Source organism: Alligator mississippiensis, chromosome 10 (genome assembly GCF_030867095.1).
Source record: "Alligator mississippiensis isolate rAllMis1 chromosome 10, rAllMis1, whole genome shotgun sequence".
In the NCBI taxonomy this organism is placed as follows: domain Eukaryota; kingdom Metazoa; phylum Chordata; order Crocodylia; family Alligatoridae; genus Alligator; species Alligator mississippiensis.
The window spans coordinates 75,349,569-75,371,732 of NC_081833.1; the positions used below are offsets into that span (position 1 = coordinate 75,349,569).

General features: G+C 49.6%; 1 protein-coding gene across 4 annotated transcripts in view; it reads right to left on the reverse strand.

The window, feature by feature from the left end:
• Positions 1–9,596: 9,596 nt before the first annotated feature.
• Positions 9,597–22,164, reverse strand: part of GALNS (galactosamine (N-acetyl)-6-sulfatase) — a 48,691-nt gene continuing 36,123 nt past the window's right edge. For all 4 annotated transcript variants that reach the window (XM_059713954.1, XM_059713955.1, XM_019496612.2 and 1 more), the window contains 2 exons: positions 15,660–15,777; positions 9,597–12,990 (listed from right to left, as the gene is read on the reverse strand). In XM_059713954.1, the coding sequence (XP_059569937.1) occupies positions 12,904–12,990; positions 15,660–15,777 (205 nt within the window). In that variant the 3' untranslated portion in view covers positions 9,597–12,903. The remainder of the gene's footprint in view (positions 12,991–15,659; positions 15,778–22,164) is intronic.

A 22,164-nucleotide genomic window follows, 5' to 3' on the forward strand; every position in this document is an offset into this window, starting at 1 on the left:
TCTTGGAGTCAATTATGACTCCCAGATCCCTCTCTGCCTCCGAGCTGCTGAGGACACTCCCCAACCTACAGGTGTGCTGGGGGTTCCTCCTTCCCAGGTGGAGTACCTTACATTTATCTTTAATAAATTGCATCCTATTTCTCTCTGCCCATTGATCCACCTGTCCAGGTCGGCCTGCATCTGCTCCCTGCCCTCCGGTGCACTGACTTTGCCCCATAACTTGGTATCATCAGCGAACTTGGAGAGGGTGCTCTCCCCGTCCTCGTCCAAATTGCTGATGAAGATATTGAATAATATCGGTCCAAGGACCAACCTCTGCGGGACCCCACTGCCCACCTCCCTCCAGGCCGAGAAGGACCCATCCACCCCCACTCTCTGGTGCGGTCCCTGAGCCAGCTGGCCACACACCTGACCGTGTCGGCGTCCACTCCGCAGTCTGCTAGCTTCCCAATGGGGATAGGGTGCAAGACTGTGTCAAAGGCCTTCCTGAAGTCCAGGAAGATGACATCAGCCTCGGCTCCCGCATCCAGGCAGTGTCATAGAAGGCTACAAGGTTTGTCAGGCAGGATCTACCTGTGACAAACCCGTGCTGGTTTCCCCTCAGCATTGTTTCTCCTGCCGGGCCTGCATAAATGTGTTCCTTGATTATTTTCTCTAGCATTTTCCCAGGGATAGGGGTAAGACTGACTGGTCTAAAGTTACCCGGCTCCTCCCTTCTCCCTTTCTTGAAAATAGACACCGCATTGGCCCTTCTCCAGTCCTCAGGGACCTGGCCAGAGCACCACGAGTGCTCAAACAGCTGTGCCAGCGGCTCCGCTATGACACTAGCCAATTCTTTCAGCAGCCGTGGATGGAGGTCATCCGGGCCTGCTGTCTTGTACCCATCCAGCTTCTCCAGGAGCTCCTTCACTATTTCAGAACTAACCGTAGGTGGACCGGTGCCACGTGGACATCCGGCAATGATCGAGGTGGGGGAATTGCATGGGGAGCTGCATCCTGTCACTAACTAGCCTTCTAAGCTTGCTAAAGTTGGCCCTCCTGAAGTCCAACACCTTAGCCTCGCTAGTTACTTTACCCACCCTTCGCTGGATAGTGCACTCGCCCGAGTGATGGTCGCTATCTCCCAGGCTGCCGTGAACTCGCATGTTCCCCACGGGATCATCCCCTGTTGCTAAGACCAGGTCAAGCATGGCACTACCCCTGGGCGGACTAGACACCACCTGGGTTAGGTGGAGGTCCTGCACGCAGTGCTCCATGAGTGGCTTATTTTGGCTGTCTGCCTCCCAGCAGATATCTGGGTAGTTCAGATCTCCCATGACCACCACCTCCCTTGCCTGTGTGGCGTCTGCTAGCTGCCCGGAGAACACATCGTCTAGCTCTTGATGTTAGTTAGCGCCTCGCAGCAAGGCAGTGATGCCCAATGCCGAACACTTGCAGGTTTCCAGACCAGACCCTCGACAAGAAGGTGAAGGACCTGGTGAACACGATGCTGCGATGATCCTGGCTCCTGCAGCCCTGCCCCTGCTGCTGCTTTATCGAGTTGAGGGAGTCTGACCCCAGAAGGCTTTCACCCCTAAAGCCAGGGACGTGCCTCTGTATTGCAGATCAATTCCTAAGGATCAGCCTCTGGGCTTGGCGTGGCCCACTTCCCTGGCTTGGCTCTGTGCTTTTTCTGCCCCTTGCAATGCACGGGGCTTGCAAGCCCCTTCTGAGCTGGAGCCCTGGTTCAGGGCCGGAGGGGCTCCAGCTCCACCTCTCCCCTGGCTGCAGGCTCACCTTCCATCACTCCCAGTTCCCTGCAGGTGAGATGGAGAAGCACCTGCGCCTCTTCTCCAAGGGGCTGCCTGACTGGGTCAGCCTCCACCCCATCCACCTGCTTCGAGCTGGATGCGAGCAAGGACCTCAGCATCATCGCGGAGACACTGAGCAAGCTGATCCAGGAGGAGGAGAGGCTCTGATCCCCGCTGGACTGGGCAGTGAGTGGGGTTGGGATTGGGACCTCAGTGTAGCAGGCAACGTGTGAGCATGGCCCTGCAGAGAAGCCCCTTTGGGCTGCTGGTGCCCTCGTTGACTGCCGCAGCAGGAAGGCAGAGATGTTTTAACTTGTGCTTTTACCCCCGTCCTGCTGGACACTGGCCTCTCACACAGGAGGGCGGCCGGGTCCCATCTCCCACCTGGAGCAAGCAAACTGGACACGTCTCCTTGCAGCTCTGCGCTCTCGGCTCCTCTAAGTGGCTGCACGCGAGTCCGACCCTGCCCTGCCCTGTGACTAGTTGCCAACTGTTTGAAGCTATTGCAGATTTTTTTTCCCCCAGCAAGATGTACTGTCCTTTCCTTAAAATATCCTATCTCCCAGATTGCTTTCAGTAGTCGCCAGGAGATAGCCTGGAAGGGCTGGCAACCCTAGCTGTGACCCAGCCAGCTCCCGTCTGAGCCACGGAGGCACAAGAGCCGGGTGGAGGTTTTAACAGTTCAGCTCCATGGAGGGATTCTCATTGTCCTTTTCTTCCGTTAATTAAAAAAAAATTTTTTTTTAAATCTTCCGTTAATTGAATGCCCTCCAAAGCAGCCAGGGATTGTTACTGGTGGAGCTTCCTTTTGAAAATCACCGGTGCTTCCGTCACTGTCTGCATGCATTACTCTGGGTTTGGGAAGGGGGTGCATCTACTGCCCTAGCGCCGGCCACGCGCCTCGGCTCTGTATTGTTCTCTGCATGTTTGCATTAAACTGACTTCCAAGAAGGAGCAGCTCCTACCTTGTCCAGCTGCTGCAGGAGGATCCCCTCTCCGGTGGATGCTGACGGGTCCCTGCAGCTCGGCTGTGCCTTGCTGGCGGCGGGTTTCTGGCCAGATCCTGGAAAGGCCGAGCGTGGCTGCTTGTGCTGGATCTAAGTCGCTGCCCCCCTCATTTAAAGAGTTGCCTAATGACAGCAGCGCATTGCCAGGAATTTGTGACCGCAGAAACAGCCTTGCAGGTGGTGACATGTGACCCCCCCCAAAAAAGCTGGACTTGGGGTTTCTCTACACCAGCGGGGGTTAACGTGGTTGGCAGGCATGGCACGATTAGCCCCCATGCCCTCCCATCCCCTTTCTCTTCCTGATCTGCCTCTCTGCTTTCTGCTCCCTGCCTGGCAGGGAGCTGCACCCTGGGCTCAGGAAGCACCCGCTGGGCAGTGCTTGCAGCCTGCTCTGGATGCCACCCGCTCCTCTGCAGGGTGATGTCACCTGCCCCGGCTATGACGTCACAGGGAGGGGGCACTCCCAGCCTCCTGCCAAGGGAGGGCAGCCCCCAGTGCCCCAGGCTGGATGGCACCCGGGGCCATCAGGATCCCGCAGTGAGCCCTCTTTCAAGGACAAGGAAGAAATCGCCTTTCAGGGGCTGGTGGGCACCAAGTGCAACACGGGAAAGAGCAGGCGGGTCCAAAGTTGTCCTTTTCGGGATATTTGTTTCTGGGAAAGCTCCTTCCCGAGATGGATGAGCGGGAGGTCCAGGGAAGAGGAGGTCACGGCTGTTCCTTTCCCAACAGTTTCCCTTAAGACTAAGATTTTCCCAAAGTCAAAGCCGCTACAAAATCCTCTCTCCAAGAGCTGCTCCAACCTCCCCGGCCCTCAGCAACCAAGAAACAAACACAGGCGGCTCAAGCACATCGCTTTCCACTGCAACAGAGGCTTGTCGGCTCCCTTGCCAGTTCCCCTGGAAGAGTTTCTTTTGCAGCTTTGCCAACTCGGGTGCAGTGCGCTCAGCTCTTCCAGCCGCTCTGCTGGAAGGAAATCCTTTTCACAGCGCAAAGAAATCATCTGGGTCATTTTCTTGCACGTCACGGCGTGGAAAGAGTTGTTCTATTTTTCATCGTCGAGGGACACGCGAGCTTCCACCAACCTCTTCTTTCTTGGCTGTAACGGTCCCATGCAAAGCCCATGCATGCTACCAGCATTGAGAGCAGCAAGCCCAGGGGGTTTTGCTTCGACCCGTGAGCCCATGCTCTTGGATGCGGTGGAAACACATCCCACGCTGATGCACTGCAGGGGAGGTCCCAAGGACTCGTGGCATGCCGAAAGGGGATTTGCACGCTCCTGATGAAGCCTAGACTCCTCCTCGGATGCTGCCAAATCGACCCTTCCTACAGAAGCAACATAGCATCTGCATTGCCCTGAATTATGCCCTGTATCCGCACATCTAAAAAGTAAATCACCTTGTGACAGCCCCATTTCAAACACTGCCAGCTGAACAGTGCTCGACCTTCCCCTCTCATCTACTGTGCTTGGCTTCCAGTGCTGCTTCTCTCTCATAATCACTGAATTGCTTTTTTAAGGGATAATGAGACTAGCAGGGCAATTCCTATCTGAAAAGGATGCGCTGAGGACTCAACTTCCAGCATTTCAGGCCAAACTATAATGCTGGACCAACACAAGTGAGAAGTTGAAGCATCCCATCGGACTAGACCGGCAAGGAAGAATGACATGGACTTTGGGAGTCTTTCGGATCCCTGTGGACCTTCAAACAGTAACGCGTGCGTCCCACGATAGTATTACAGCTGCTTGCCAATGATCACGTCGCAGGGCTCGGTGAAGCTCAATTCATGAATGCTCCTAAGTACTTTGAGATCCTGATGTGAAAGGTGCAATGTTTTAGATGGAAGCTGCAGTGAGCAAGAGATTTACACCTGCTTCACCTCTCCGGGGCAGAGCCGTGTGTATCCTGCAGCTGGAAGGGATCTTCTTCATCCAACCCCTGGCAGGCCGGCTGCTCCTAAATCCTTCCCCCGTGGTTTATCCCACCTCTCCTTAAAAACTTCCAAGGGAGGAGGAAGACGCAGATTTCCGTCTCATAAAGGATGCTGAGACTTCGAGGCAGGGCTTCGATCCCAAATGGAAAAGAGACCAAAACATTGGTTCTCCATGAAGGAAAAATCTGAAAAAAACCCTCCTTCCTGTTGGGTCAATTATAAATGTTTCCTTTTGCTTTCAGCTTTTGCAAAAGTTCAAAACAAAAGCCACTTACGACTCACAGCCGAAATGTTTTGTGCCGGTAAGTGGGAAATCTCCTTCCACCCAAGTTTCTTTGAGCCTCTGGCTCGGGGTGCTGGATATTTGGCTAAGCTGCTGCAACTAAGTCTGATGAATCGTAGCCTAGAGTTAGGGTTAGAGCTGTCATTGTGTCCTCTCTGAGCCTCCGGGACAGGGGACCTAATCTAGAAATCATCTCTCAGATGTCAACAGGCCCACGGAAAGGGGACAGAGACCCACCTCGCTCTCCCTGGCTGGCCTTGCTAGCTCGGCTGGGTTTTTGCGACTGATCCAGACCAAATGGGTTTGGCAGAATGGCCTCACTGCTGGCAGCCAAGCCCGTATCCCCGTCAGATGGGAACCGTGCTACCAACCACATACTGCCCAGAAGGGTGTTAAGTGGTTTCAAGGGGGGAAAGGATGGAAAGTCTGCTGAGCTGGCAGTCGGAGGATGCATCTCACACCTGACCCTAGTGATTAGAGAGCTCCGAGTGGGGATCCACCTTCCGGTGGGTGTTCAAACTTAATTCACAGGATTTTAACTAGACTTTGAACACGGGTAAAAATGAGCTGAGTGAGGGTATACCGTGCACCGAGCAGACAGGCCAGATTGTGGCATTAAAAAACCAAGCCTAAATCCAATTAATTTTCTAAGAAGGGGGTGGGGGGAGAACCCTAGCACCAAATATTTCCAATTCGTTCCTCACATTTCTTTTTTAAGAAGCCCGGAGTTTAGTTCAAAAAATGTGCGTGACTATATCGGCAGACTATAATCCTTCTTCCAACAATGCCTAGGAAATCAGTCACACCTCCACGCCGTCAGAAACACTAAAGTCACGCCATACTTTGCCAGTCAGAGAAGTCTTAAAGAGCCATCAAGCCATGCGCGTTGTGTTCGCTGCAGTCTTACTATCAGTCTGAGTTTCCTGATGCTATTAAGATGTTGGAGGAATTTGGGGAGGGATACTTCTAACAATGGTAAAAAAAAAAAAGCTTCCTTCTTCAGTGAGGGTACCAGGGTACCAGTAAGGGATAGTGCCTGACTTGGATAACGTGGCTGTTATAAATTCTCCAGCAAGCTCCTGTTTTGCCTTCGAAAGGACTGTCTTCCCAGTCTGGACCAATGTTTTCTCAAATCAGTGCCCGGACAGCGACTCCCTCGTGGGCTCTTTCTTCAGCTGCTAGAAAGTTTTGCCCTGTGATTGAACAGAAGTTACTCTCTTCCAGTAGGCCTTCAGCTGCTTAATGATGATATGGTATAGCGCTGTGTTTGCATTCACTTGACCAACTTTGGGTAAGAGAAGAGGAAGCAAAGGAAATGATTAAGCCAGAGGATGTCACGAGGTGCGATCCATTTTTAGAAAATTCAAGACAGAATGGAAAAAAACTAAAGGGTGCGTTCAGTGGGTTGATGCTAGACAAGCTATAGCTCAGCTATGGAATAAAAATAGTCATTTATCAATTAGAGTTACATATATTAGAAATGCTTACACACACACCCACACACACCCCTTATTTGGTAAATGTTTTGATACGGAGGCAGGAAATAGAGTATCAAAACCGGGGGCCTGTCAGAATCGATGCTCTTCAACCTTGAACTACAGTTCTTGCTGAATAGCTCATCTGCAAATGGACCAAGCATCAAATTAAGTTTTAAAAGAGCGCTTAAGTTAGAAATCCTTTTCCCAGACAGGCTGGTCACCTGGGAGAGGCTTTGGGAGACTCTAGGACCTAGACAAGTTGACTTAAAATAATCTCAAAATGTTAACAAGGTTTATTTCTTCAGGAGTAATGCACATTTTTATAAATTTAAATCATTTGCTTGATATGTCTTTATACCATTTCATCATTTATATCTCATTTCTCTATTTTATTATTAAATTTGCTATTAAAATGTATGCATCTGTATGTTTCTGACTTCTGAATTTCGGTGAGGCTGGCTCTCTGAACCTTTCTCGATTCTCAGCATGTCTGAGGGTGAATATCTCCCCAAGAAGAAACATATTCCCAACCTTTCAAGTTATCCACCTGAATGCCGCATGCTGCGAAGCGTGACCTGGTGCTGGGGAGCTCTCAGGAGGGCCGTGACCAGGCAGGCATGTCCTGCATCTCAGGAAAAGGCAGGGTTTTGCAGCTGTGGGCAGCTGCTTGCTCCCGCTGCTCCGAGTGTCTCGGCCTTCTGGAGGATTAGGTACCAACACGAGCATCCCTGGAGTCTCCTCATTGCCATTACTGCTGTCTCCTTTAGTGAGACCCTCCTGGTTTCAGTCATCCTCAACACTTGTCTAGGGATTCAGTTGCAAGGCTCGTCTCAAGTGCGCGGGGACTGTCTCCTCCGTTCCAGCAGGCCCACTCAGACCCGTCGCATTTGCACTTTGAATGTTGCTTCCCAAGGAGTCGCGTTTAAAATGCAGAGGCCTGTTATCTTTCATCACCCCGCTCAATGCGGTTTGCGGGGCATTGACTTTGCGTGTAAACGTTCGGAATTGATCTGCTGGTTTCCAATTCCAGCGCTCAGATCCCCAAATTGTTGGTCCACAGAGACCAATTTGCCACCGAAATAATCCATTTGTCGCTGCAGGTTTTCAAATCAAGCCTCCGTTTCTGCAGCCGTGGATGGCAAACGTAGCAGGACTTTCTCCGTGATTATTAGTTACATCAATTTCAGAGGCTTCTCCGCGCTGAAGGGCTGATGATAATGTAGCCTCCGGGGGTGAGGAGGAAGCCATCTCTGGAGGATCCAGCCTCAGCTAATTGGAAATTAAAGTCAAGGAAAGAATTCCCTGGACTCCCGGCCTGGACAGATTTAAAGCTTATGGCATTTAGGAGGCATATTTAAATATAAAGAAGTAGGGGCATACCACAGAACCATAAGCCGTCTCGGAGAAGAGCGTCTTTTCCCTTAGATCGTAGACGCGGCTCTAAATAAAAGCTACACAGCTCAAGAGAGCAAAACATCAAGAAACCAGCTGCTTCCATTGCTGCTGGTTTGCGCCCAGCCATCCTGCAGACCCGCTCCCCTAGGCAGCCTCGTCTGAAAGGCTGAGCTTCAAGCAGCCACCAGCAAACCAGCTCCTGCCTCGGGGTGGGGAATTCCCAAACTGGGGGTTGCTGGGAGCACGGTGACCCTGCACAGGGCCCTGCACGGCTGCGATGCAGCCCGAGGCTGGAGCAAAGGTCTGTCTGTTCAGGGCCGGGCCGCTTTGAGCTGTTCCCGTGACCAGGCAGCCCTGGGCTCAGTTCATCCCTGCCGTTAAGCCAAGTTGATCAGTGCTTTACATAACCGGAGTGGTACAACACCACAGTAGCGTCTCCGGGAATTTGTCCCAATGCACACTGCTGGGAATTTGTATGCCAGGACTGTCTCGCCGTGCTGGATGTTGCACGCGTACATAAAGCAAGAGACGGTGGTACACCCATGCTACGGTGGCAGATGTGACTGCAGAGCTGCCCACACTCCCTCACGCTGGTTACGTTCAGGTAGTGGTAGTCCTCCAGCCACGGCAACATGGAGATCAGGGCAGGCCATTTGTCCTGCTTCTTAGTAGTTCAATGCAACCCCCTAGCATCGTCTATCTACGCTATACGCTTCTACGACCGCAGTACAGCCGTACCCAATCGCTGCCACACAGCTCACTGCGCAACTAGGCAGAGGACGGAGGGAAACGTGGCAGGGAAAGGAAGCGACTTGGACAAAGTCCCACCCAGCAGGTCAGAAGCAGATCTGGAAGTCTCTTGATTCCCAGCCCTGCACCCCTGTACCACCCTTCACCCAAACTGTTTGCAGGCTGCAAGAGGGAAAGGAAAGGATGCAGTTCTCTGTTGCAAGGTCATTTTGCTACCTAAAAATCCACGTGGTGCAGAAATTCGCACAAAATACCATTTTATTTTGTTCTTCAATTCCTTGTGGCCCCCTCAAGACCAACCTTAGCATCTGTACATCCTTGGCACTGATTTAAAACACTTCTCAATGACCCAGCTATAAAACTAAATTCAATTTGCTATTCATAACTGTTCTTATTTTAAACGTAAAGCACCAGCTCCTCCATATCAAACCCTTCATCTTTTATCAAGGAACAAGCACAGTGCAGGGAGTTAAACAAGTGTTGCAGGGGACTTCACTTACAGCAGCCAGCTTTCTAGGACCATGCCTTTCTGAAGGAGGCACCGACTTATTTGTGAACAAACGTCAGTGCGTTAAAACATGTCTGTACCAGCTAGCAGTCAAACTGGCCATTCACATGCCTGTAATAATATTGCTGTTTTGTACATGTGTTTCTAATACTGGCTCTAAATATTGTGCTTTTTTGGCATTTATTATTTCTGCATGATTTACTCCAAAACATGAGACATCACAGACATCAGGCAATGCATTGTCATCGACTCAATGCCTTAGAAATGTTTAAGGACCATGTAAGGATTTTTAGTCATTCGCCTCCCCCCCGCCACACACACACACATTCTTAAGTATGCAGCCTTTTGGTTAAAAGACTATCATCGGAGGACATCACAAATCTCCCCGCAGTCACCTTTCTCTTGCTGGGTCCCCGTGAACAGGGCACAGTGCAATGTTGTTCAACAATTCTTGAATCAGTTTAATTTGCTTTTATTTGCCAAGTCTCTTAATTAGCGCTCCCACCCCAGAACAAACACCACAACAGAAGCATCACTGAGATACTTGGAGAAAGAGAGTCAGGGAAATGGCTGTGCTCCATGCCACAGCTGATGTATGAATTGAGGCTGGTGACCTCTACCCGGTAGAGCGCATGGGAAACGGTGGCTCAGGGGTCTGGCCAGGCCTTTGGTTTTGGTCGTGGTGGTTAGGAACAGCACTTCATCTCAAGCAGCTGGTTTGGCAGAGCGGGGTGAGCACCTATGTTCTAGAGAACTGAACACTGGGTGTGTCTACGTTCGTTAATGCGCCATAATTACTGCGCATTAAGTTTGGTACCTGGATAACCGAGTACTAAATCAATGTGCGGTAACTTCTGCTACTGCACAGTAGCACCGGTGCATAGTTTTTTAGTGACACTAACTGTGCAATAGCCTAATACTACTGCGCAGTAACATATTAGCACAGTTTCTGCCCAGCACACTACTGCGCAGTGTTATTAGGTCATTAGGCAGTTCAAGTCCCGTGTAGATGTGCCCACTGAGAACCGACAAGCTGAGACTTGTATCGGCAGGTGATAGCGGAGTGAAGGGCAGTATCTTCAAAACTGGTTGTAAGCTGGGGAAGAGTTAAACAGGGCAGAGGATAAGAAACCCTTGGAGTAACAAGTGCCCAGACCTGTGTGAACACAACCTAAATGCTCTGAACGCCTGATAATTTAGGAAGCGTGTCTGAGTTTCTGCTCAAAAGGCATGGGTGACCTCTCTTTGCACAGGGCCCTGAGAAGCCGTGCTGCTACTGCTTCCAGTGCATTCAGAACAACTTTGGATCAACAGGGAGTCCATCTACCAGTGACTGCAGACGCAGGGGGCTGGACGTGGTGTTGGTAACAGTGGATTCCAGGGTGATGAGCCTTTCCAGGTGGCAGCTTCTAAAGGTGGGAGGGAGCAGAGATTGGGAATGGGAGGGCTTTCTTTGATGATTCCTCTCACCAGATCCACCCTCCCCTGTCATCCAATACATTATGTGAGGCATTCGAGACTCACACCATCCGCCTGTAATGCAATCCATGTTAGGTCCTGATCAGAGATGCTTTTAAATACTCGAGGGACAACAGCGAGCACCAAGTTAATGAAGATGTGCAACAGCAGAGCAGTCGCCACTGACAGCGCAGCGGATCAGGCCGTCGCAGAGACCGGATAGAGGTTGGAAGTCCTGATACGCGGAGCGTTAAGAGCCAACTCTTGACAGCCTCATGCTCATGGGATAATCCAGCCTCTAGCACATGCTAGAGGATATCATCTAGCATGTGCTACAGGATATGATGGAGGGGCTCACAGGAGGCAGGTACTTTGAGGAACAGAAGGGGCGGAGGGGGAGGAGATTTTGTGTGGGCAAGAGACTTAGAAGCAGGGGAGCAGGGAGCGTTACACGACTTACTCCAAAGACGGTTGCCTCAAACCCCCTTGGAGCTACCCGCCTCTTGGGGAAGTCCAACAAATCAAGTAGGAATGTGAAGAGTACCTTGACATTCCCTCTCTGCACCAGCACAGCTCCAAACCCAGAGAAGCATGAACAATACCCGATGCTCTGGAATGGCAGAAGAGGCATCCCTCGGCAGCCTGGACTACTGGCGTCTCCTGCCATCCTCCAAGGAGCGTGTTGGGTTTTCTCTGTGCAGTGGAAAGATGCTAATACTGGCAGAGCGTGTGAGAGCACAGCTTGCAATGCGCAATTCTGCTAGGGACCCACATGCGCTGTGAACTCAGCCGACAGGAACGCGGCGCCCAGGCTGCAGAACGCAGCGCTTAGAAAAGTTTGCGCAGGGCCAAGAACTCCTCACAGGGCAGAAACTGGGAAGGGTGTTGAGACTGAACAGGCATTTCCAAACCTCTGGCTGGCTGCGCCATACTTGCTGAGAAGCGACCTCACATTCCCGCCTGCCAAGAAGTGACCTCACATTAGGAGGCTGGAAGCATCACCTCACCCACGTTTGAACCCAGATTCCCCGAGATGAAAGGATAAATGAAGCAGCCGTGAAGGGAGGTGTGCTGCGTGCTGCTCCAGAGAATGTCCTGTAATGCTGCAAGGGAATTTAGCACTTAGCTAGCGCTTTTCATCTAAGTGCTTTGCCAATACTGCTTAATTAATGTTCACACCAGCCCCGCGTTCAAATGCGTACTTGGAAAATACTGCATTTTCTCCTGATTGGCGACTGCTCTTTCACATTAGGATACTGCAGGGAGTTGAAGTCTGCTGCTGTTAGTTGCTCTGGGGTAGCACAGGAGAACCCTGCTGAGGCTGCAGGGCTGTTAAACAGGAGATGAGACCTGTCCCAAAGCACTTACAATTTCAGGGAAAAAGCTGAAAAGCAAGTTGGTCACAAGAAAACAAATCAGACATAAAATCACAGAGAGGCAGGGCTGGAAGGGAGCTCCAGAGGTCACATCTAGTCCAACCCCTGCCTGAAGCAGGATCAGCCCTGTCCAAATCATGCAGACAAATCCACTGTCCAACCTCTTAGTAACACTAATGTCAATCCTGACAACACATCCGAACCTGTCACAGGGAAAGCAGGGGGACCACAGCTGCCAATGTCCTGCTTCTGTAAAAGGTGGTCAAGAGATCCCAGGTAGAGACTGTGTCCCTGCTACAAAGGAAGGAAAACCACCCCTCCCAGTCCATACCAATCTGACCAGGGGGTAAAATGCCTTCCTGACCCCAAATATGGTGTCGGTCTGAACCTGAGCAGAGGGACAAGACTCTCTAGTCAGGAACCTCCAGCTTTAAGTCCCAGCAGAAGCACTGGCACAGGCCAGTCAAAATCAAAGCAAAATTGACACCTTTTATCTATGTGCTCCTCCTCTGAGGCTTTGCACTTCAGGGCATCTCTATGAAGAGTTACTCAAGAGAACAGGGAGAGAAAGCAGCAAGACAAGAGACCGTCTGCTTTATCTCTGAGGTAAGGGGAGAACTGCAATCGGGCAGGAACTGTCTCTTGTATCATTTAAAACAAACCCATTACCGCAAACATGCTATGGGTTGCAGCAACGTGTCATTTCATCTACTGAGAGGGAGGCCTAATCAAACAACAGAAGAGAACTGCTATTGCCCTGAGAAGTGAGGCTGTAACACTGATCCTTTTGGAAGAGCAAACGATGGTATCTGACATCGCTCCTTTCCGAGGCACAAACACACGAGTGTCAATACGGGAAGACAGGCGCCATGAACCGTGACCTCAGTTCGTTTCACTTCTTGACCCGATCTGCTGCCCCGGAGCAAATATCAGTGCAGCCAGAAGCACTTGGTAGGGTTGGATGTGGGAGGCTCCAAGCACTTTCCCAGCTTCTCGCAGCCTGGAGGAGCCCAGTTCTGTTAAAAACCAAGATGGAGAAATAACATCAGTCCTAAAGAATGAACACAGTGCTAAGGTCTGCAAGACAGGATAGATGTAATGAGATCTGAACGACAAGAGCTCGTTTTAATTTCCATTGCACGGGATCACCCTTAAGCTCTGCCTGAAAAAGGCAGCTCCATTTGTGGCTGAGGCTGGCAGGTTCGGTCTTCCTATCACCTTGCGATTTCATCCGTACAGTCTTTGGGCAAACCCACAAAACCCCTTTCCAACAGAGCCTCCTTCCAATAACAGATGCAAGAACTAGGCTCTTCAGAGAGATCTGACCCCTTCTTTTGCGTTAACACGACGGGGAAATATACCTGCGCCCACCTGGCAAAACCTTTCAAAGGCGCTAAAACTGCACACACCCAACACACTGAGAGAGATTTCTGGAGGGAGCAAGTAAAAAAGCAGCAGCCTCTAAAGGCTGAGGGTGAGAGAGATAAGAACATTTGCGTTTTAATGAGCATTTTGACGGATTAGCTTAGGAATTGATGGATTAGGAGGTGCTTAGATGACAACTATTCCAAGTCGTGTGAACCAAAGCGATTTGCCTCCCTTGTTTTCATGTTCCCTGAATTATCTTGTCCCAGCGTGTGTGCAGCCAGGGAGAAAATGTCAGCAAGGAAACACTGCAGTTCCCTGCATCAAAAGAGGTTACTTGGAAATAGTGGGGTGAACGGGGTTAATTTTTCCCCCAGAATCTACAAGCTAACAAAAATTACAATAAGAGATTGCAATAAAATTAATTCAAAGGGCCACAGTCCTTCTTCTGCCTTTGGAAACCCTCTTTCCTCTGCTGCCAATTGAGAAAACATCAGCTAGTAAAACGCTCATCTTCTGCTGTCTCAGTGCCCAGCCACGTGTGGGAGATCCCTGCTGCCAACCATTAAAGGTTAGTTGTGCTCGGACCTACTGCCTTATATTTATTTATTTTAACTGAGCCCTTTGTGCTCATTTTAGAAGCATATTCCTGCAGGGGGAGGGAAACAAAAATTAATGCTAGGGAAAAAAGGCAGGAGCAGGTCTACATCGCACAGAACCGACGACAGATGGCAGTGATGCACCAGCAATCTCAGCCGGCTCGGAAGGAGAGCAAGGAGGGGATGTTGTCTGAAGGCTGCTCCAGGGAGTAAAGGCCCCCTGCAATATGGGAGCAATTGCTGCTGCTTTCTACAAAGGTTTCTAACTTTCTAAATGCACCAGGATGACTGGGAGTTTCACGGGCTAAACATTCTGCTGGAGCAATGGAAACAGAGGGAATTTCTGCTCTTCTGCATGACTAGGTTGCATCTGTTTCAAGCCTTGAGATGCAAATCCTCTCTGCTGTCGTGAGTCTACACTGTTAGCGCCTGAACACCTCGGATGGGCTGCAAATCCTGCAGACAGGGAACCTGAGGTGGTTCCCATGCATGCAGGTGATCCCTGTAGGGTCTGCGCTCTGTGAGATCACTTCCACAGACAGGGGCTCCCTGCACACGGAGGGCAGGAGGTACCAGCAGGCAGATCAGTGGAGCTAACATCCATCCTGAGGTGGGGGCAGCAACTACAAAGTGGTACATCTGCTGTCCTCCATGGATGATTCCTGCCCCCTCTCCCTGCAAAGATACTCAATGTCCAGATCAAACAAATGGGCTCAGCTCCAGCAGCAGGATTTGGGATGCAGGGCTGGGTGCCTTCAGACCCTTTCAGTCCATTTATCATCCGCTATTACTGAGTGATGAGTATTGATTAAACAGAAAGTTAAAAGAAAAAAAAAAAAGAGAGCAGGACAGAGGCACTGTTTCTTCAGCTGCTTCCCCTGCAAAACACCCAAGAACGAAGAGATGGCATAAATCTTATGAGGTGACCTTCCCTGTCTCCTTACCAATGCACGATTTTCCCCCCTCATTTTATATTCTGCGGCTATTTTTCTGGCTGGAAGCAGTCCTCAACTAGTGGGGTTTCCTCTTTTTGGCTTGGGAGACTATTCCACAGTTAGGATTTTTGTTTCTGCTTTTTAATCTATGTTTTCCTTTCCTCACTGACATCCTAGTCTTCTTAGGCATGTCCCCTCCGTCTACACAAAATCATTCTCATTCTGTGAGATTTGCCCTCACACACTGACCAAACTGTCAGGTTCAGGGGGTGCTCTCTAGAAATCAAGGACTCTTCAACACCATCTCGCTTCCAAAAAAAAATCCCCTCTATTCCATATCATTCGTTGTGTCGAAGCCATGAAGACTGGAAAAAATTGGTATTGGGTGCTTGGAAGATACAGATCAAGAGAGATGGGCGCCAAGGTATCAATTCCACCGCTGCCAAGCCAGCTGAGTTTCGGAGATTTCTGGAGGGGGATAAGAGAGGAGCAGCAGGTGCTGCAGATACTGCGCTCTCCCTAAGGCAGAAAGTTGCACTGTTTATCGCGGCACGTTGACAGACTTTCCAAACCCAATTCCAGTAACTTTGTGCTGACCCTTCTGCATGACTCCACTCCCCAGGTAACACACAGCTGCATCCTCACTGGAGCAGCCAGATAGCCTTTCAAAAGGGCTATACAGGATTTCATCCCCTCACCAGCCTGTGCTAGGGGAGACTTTCATGCTATACAACACACGTTATACACCAAAGATGCTCAAATGTATGTAGGGCTTAATTCCCTTACCATGACGGCCCTGTCGCATATGTTCAGCTGTGGTTCTCCTGGCACCAAGGTCGCCTTGTGCTGGTCAACGATGGGGGATATTCGTTTTATAACTGCTTCGTACTCAGGGCTGGCAAACCTAGAACAATGTGGAAAAAGAAACCAAACAGGAATTATTATTTAGATGCTTCCACAGTATCTGGCTTCCTGCACCATATGTTTAGGGGACAGCTTCTCGCTTGAAGACTAAGCTGTAGTGTGCTTTGGGCTGCTGGAAAACTGATACGATGTACTATGGTGCTTTGCAATCTATGCTGTCTGCCTGTGAGTTTCCAGACACTTAAAGAGTTAGGATTTAAACAGCAGAGCCCCACAACTGACTGTCTGAGGTTGGGTCTCTATGACAGCTGCATGACTACCCTGCTCTGGGATATTAGAGGGCAGCACAGACCAGCCCGTCAGGTTCATACCTAGTTGAGCTTCTCCCATTAGGCGCTGGCAGCCAACCCCCCCGCCACTGCATGCAAGCCGTTGTGATCCTCGTACCAAGATTATTACTTCAGCAGGTATTTAAGTGGCTTGTGCTATATTTTGTGACACTAATACTTGGTGCTTCTGAAATGGAGGATTAATACCCAAAGATCTCATTTTGTCCATCATATCATGAGTCACATAGGAAACCGAGTGACAAATTGGGAAACAAGGTCCTGTCCCCAGGGGCTCCCTTTGCTGACAAGCCCACGCTGGCCACCGGCCCCACGCTCCAGGAAATTTCCTTCCATGAAAAGCAATCACATTCTGAAGCCCAGCGATGTGCCAAGAGTTTCCAGTAAACCCTGTAGATATCACTTCCCCTCGGCAGCCTTCCAGAGAGCGCTGATTGCAGGCATGGGCCAGGGCTCTGCTGGGACAGAACCGGAAGGGAATTTGGAATGACAAGCTCAAGCAAGCTAATCTGTCTCTCTCACACCCAGCTAGCTGTATCCTGGTTTAATGGACACACTTGGAGGTTAGCACCAGGGCTGGCAGCAAGAGTTGGGTGGACCATCACAGTTGCAAAGCTCTCATCTCTCCGCACAACCACTGCTTATTTCTGTTACCAGAAGACTCTAGGGGCTGTTCAGAAAACTAGGGGCCGGCCGCAAGCTTTGCAGAGCCCAAAGACCCTGGTTGACCAACACGGCTTTAAACTCAGTTATAACCCAGCTGCATTAGTGGAAAACATAGCTGTGGTCCAGGCAAAGGGTATATAATGCGTGCCAGCCTGTGCTGTCTTCCCATCATGCAGCATGTTGTTTGCCCTAGTTCATTGGGAAGAGGAAATTTTGACCTGACACCAGTTCCTGGCCCTTTGAAAGATCCAGGTGGCAATGCCCTACTTACTTAAGTGCACTGGGCTTTTCTAACCAGGTTCCGCCATATTTACCAAACTTCTAGCCAGCTGGTATTTGGTATGGGTTGAAGACATTTCCCCAAAGCACAGCTGAAGCATGTTGGTTCACCCAATAGTTCTGCACCCCTAAAGCAAGGTATAAACTAACATCGTACTGAATGCTGTATCTAGGCTGAGTTTAAGAACATGCAGCCTAACATGGTTTAGCTAACACTTTTCTGCTCTGAAAGGTGTTAAGAGGGCTGGCGTGTTGTAGTAGCCAGGATGTGTGTAAGAAGCAAGAGTTTTTGGGTGATATCTTCGATTGGACCAACTGCTGGGAGAGATGTCAGCCAAGCTTTCAGGCACAAAGTGCCCTTCTTTGAGGTCTGTGGAAGAAGCAGGTCCATCCTATGCTAAATGCCAGGAAAAACAATGGCTTGTGTTTAACTCCCTAAAGGGGTCAATGACTGTCTGTGCTGAAGTTTAAAAAACTAGGCTGGAATGCAAAAGACTTATTCAGATCAACGTGGAGGATTTTAAGGCCCAGCTCGACAAAGCCTTGGCTGGGATGATGTAGTTGGGGCTGGTCCTGCTTTGAGCAGGGGGTTGGACAATTTGTGACCTCCTGAGATCCCTCCCAACCCTCTTTTTCTATGATTCTATGACTTCCAAGGCACTCTTCAGCCTGTAAAGTAGCATCCAATGAGCAAGACTAGTCCAGTGTTTTTCGTTGCGTTTAAAAACATGTGAACACAACCTTTAATTAATTATATTTACATGCATGAGTATGTTAAGGGGGAGTGTCCTCTGTTCTGTTTAAACTGAGATCATCTTGCACTGCTTTACCATCATCTTGCACGATATGCCAGCACACTTGGCCAGGAACAGAAACAGAGCCCCTATCCCCTATAAGCCTGCAGCTTACTCAAGACAGAATTACCTCTTCAGATACACAATATGTACACTGAAGAGTCAGTGTTCATGTCGTGTCTCCAAAACACACAATTGGTGACTGTCTAGAGCAGGTTAAAATTGCTCAGAGCCTCAGGGAAGCCTGTTTGGAGAAGGGATTGGTAATAGGAATTTGATTAGCACTCAAGTTACAGGGGTAACCGATCTAAAAGCTAAGCAGCGGGCTGCTAAAGTAACTGGAAAGCTGTCCTACTCATGTGAGTAGTCCCGGCATTGTCTTGGGTGGGAAATGCGGGATCAAGCCTCAAGTGCAGAGCTAGCAGTATTTCCTTTAAAAACGACAATATCCTCCATACAGGTGTTTGAACATTATTGTCTGAGCGAAGCTCCAGACCGCTGTGCCTCCAGGGCATGCTGCATTTTGTATTCTAGTTCAACAAGCCGGCTGAAGGCAAGCTGGGAATAGCAGTGAAAGAATGAGCGCGCGCGCGAGCAGGGGTGAGCAGGTGGTGTTGTGAGGAGTTTGCTAAAAGAGATCCCCCAGTGTACATGAAATTATTCCATGCTCAGAATGAACGAGCAGAGTGGACAAAGTCCAGGGTCATTACACTAATTGACACTTTACCTCCAGGAAGTCTCTGGAGAGCCAATCAGGCCTGGATTGCGAGTGCTAGGTCCCAGGCACAGGTGTGGCCTGCGCTTAGTTCATTTAGTGTAATTGTGCCTTGGCAATCTGTTCTCATCTCCTCCCTCTCCAAACAGCTCTGTGTGTAACCTGCTCTGTTATTAACCCCACTCTGCCCCAGTGAAATCTTGGTTTTGGGGAAAGGAGAAATGGTTTAATGCTCTCTTAATCAAAGCAAGAGATCATCTTAATCTTCGAATCTTCAGGCGCGTTCACCTTCTGGTCGGCTACAATTGAGAGGCATAAGGAACAGCCTCGCAACATCTTTCTATTTCTGCTTATCAACAAACCCTCATTGCAAAGCATGCCAGATGCAATATTGTCACTCTTCATTATTTATCCAGATCTTGGTCTTTAAACGCTACCTATTCCTGATGATTAAATACCTCCTTTTTATTAGTATTTCTCATTATTAACTAATCACACACAAAGCCTGATGAGCTGATCCTCAGTGCTGGAGTTTCCTATACAGCTCCCCCCTCAACTATCTAAGTCTGGATCTCATCCTATTATTCAGCCTTCCTTTGTTTCTTGTTTCCATTATCGAGTTCAATCTCAATTTAAAAACTGCTTGGTGGGAGATGGGGCTCTGCTGCCGAGAGGCAGCGAGCTGCCACGATTGGGCAGAAGCAAGAGATTAAGACAACCAGAAAGAGGGCTAAAATGCACAGAGTACAGACCATACCACAGTCATCTTTTATTCTGCGAGTTTTTAGGGGCACTGAATACAATGGCTCCTAAACCTGCTGGATCATGCTGTCCTGAAGTATCACAATGCCTCCAAAACCATCATGCTAACCGTATGCAAACCCCCCCATGGTCTGGCTTTGAGTGATCATCTCCCGTCTTTTCATTGTTCTTGGCCTCTGTCTGAGGTTCCAGCTGGCTCCATCCAGGGGCAAGGCTCTTCCCAGGGCAAAAAGACCCATCTATGGAGCTTCCCTCCTGGGTATGTCCATCAGATTCCTCCTGGTAGCTGGCTACCTGCAAACTATCAGCGCAAGCCTTGTCTATTTAGTCTGGGTCGCGTCTGACAAGTAACTGCTTTCTCTTCCTGGGGTAGGGCTTGTTCAGATTTTCACAGCTGCATTTCCTTACATTTGAGCAGTCGATTCTGCCCTCCCCCCCATCCCAGTAGACTGGCTTTGTTTAAATGATAGCTGTAAAACACAGAGTCTTCCTGATGTGTGCGCTAAGCACCAAAAAACTTTGGCTAGATGGAGATTTTAAAGCTATCTGGATATCCAGATCTTTGCACAGGGGGAGAAAGAGAGGGATGGAAATCCTTTGTGTTACTGCAGACCTGTGGACTGGTTTGTTCATTCAAGCACAGGTAACAGCAGACCGCACTCATTTAGATGGGGGGCTGCTCCTCTCTTACAAATACAGTGCCGTACAAAGTCCTTTTGCAGGACACTAGAAGTGGGTCTGGACTGCAGTAATCATAGGCATGCCTCAGTGAGCTACAGTTCTAGCCAGTTTAGGGCCTGAGTCTGCAGCTAACCCGTTCTCCCAGTGGAAGAAACAGAAGTAGCCAAGCCACACCATCATCTTCCTTCCTATGTGGGAAAGGGAAGCAATTCTTTCCACTGATTAGGTGCTATGCAGCATGGAAACAGCAGATGAGCCCTTGGTCTTCCAGGTGACAGGCCTCTAGAGAAGGGTAGTCCACCTCCACTGCTCTATCAATTTGCCACCTTCACGAGAGCTCAACATATAGGCTGAAAGGGGAGGACAAGGAAGGAAAAAGGGGAAAAGGAGCAGAGTCCAGGTGTGCTGCAGCACTTTTGTCAGAGGCCTGAAGGGCGCGAGGTTACTTGGATGCAAAGCCCCCAGCCTGACTGCATAACACAGGGTATGTCACAGCCTCCTAGCAGCCAGGCTAAAACAGCTGTCGGGCATGGCTACAGCCTCACTAAAAACCAGATGCTGCCTCTGAGCTCAGCCTCCCTGCATTCTGGGATGCATTTTTCCTAAGCATTTCTGTTTTCCATCACAGCCCTTTGTTTCGCTGAGTGAGTGGTTTAACTCGGGTAGGTGGTGAGGCTGCTTTTCACATGCACCTACTGCTCGTTGCTTGACGGGGTAAGCCTTGCTTTTCTGTGCCTTCTAATTTTGCTGCCAGGACCGATCTGTGGACGTGGCAGGTCTCTGCCGCAGGTTCTCCAGTGCCATATGTCAGCAGTTTGCTGCTTCTGCTCTGCTCAGCCAATTTAATTTCCATAACCATATTTGCCATCCACAGTCACTGAATTCCTACAATTTTACTCTGGATTGTCTCATCTGTGGTTAGTGAATCTGATTGGGTCCATTGCCAGGAGCACTGACTGCACAGCAACAGAAACACAATAGTCTCTGGTAGATCTTACTCACTCTTGAAAGGTAGACAGTTTAGGTGGGTATTCTTCCCCACCGCTGCTGGAGTGTCTGCTACAGCTATACGTGCTGCCTTAATGCTATTCCTAGTCTTAGAACTTTATTCAAAGAGAAGGCCCTCGTGTCCCTGAATGCTAATCTCACATGATTTCCCATTGCTCATAATCAAAGATAACAGAAGTGACTGGAGAAGAAAAGACTGAGGGGAATTTAATAGCAACCCTTAACTACCTGAAAGGTGGCTGCAAAGAGGATGGAGCTGGACTGTTCTCAGTGGGGGCAGATGACAGGACAAGGAGCAATGGGCTCAAGCTGCAGCAAGGGACACTGAGGTTGGATATTAGGAACAACTCTCACTAGGAGGGTAGTAAAGCACTGAAACAGGTCACCCAGAGAAGTGATGGAGTCTCCATCCTTGGAGGTTTAGAAGACCTGGGTAGACAAAGCCCTGCCTAGGATGATGTAGGTGGAGCAGAGGGTTGGACTAGATGTGACCTCCTGAACTCCCTTCCCAACCTCAGTTCTCCAATTCGATGACCTGTTGCTCCCTGGTTCACCAAAATAATGAGTGGCAGGACAACTTTCCAGCCTTTAACACAATAATTTTCCCATTATTTATTTCACTGCTGCCTGCAAATTTTAAATTGGAGGCACTGGGGTCTTACAGTGACTTGCCTGGACCATGCTATTAGTAGTGCGCACTGTTCATTTTAAAGAGCTTCTTCCCTTGTCCAACTTCTAGTTGTGTTTTTTTTTTTTTTTAATAGACCTTTTTATGAGGCACTGCTCTGTCCTAGGCCAGCTATCCAAATACTTGTCAGCTGTTGCCCCACCTTGTTAAAGCACCTGTTTATTGGCCAATTTAATGGTTCAAATTGCAGAGGCACCAAACTATGGGCTAGGTCAGATGACAAGCCTGTAGCTTTCCCAAGATAAGCTTATATCCCTTTTACCTTGTGTCCTATTCAGCCGTATTTCTCCTCCAGCCCCAGGCACTGGGATGACTTCTTTGCTCTAAGAGATGCTCCTGGAGGTGCTCTAGGCCTGCTACCTGACCTACGCGCTGCCTGACAACCTTTCAAATGTCTAACCCCTGCTTGGCTGACACAAGGCAGCAGGTTTCCGTTGTCTTGATTGAGGCTTCTCACTGTAATTCTCAGCAACTTATTCATCGTTTT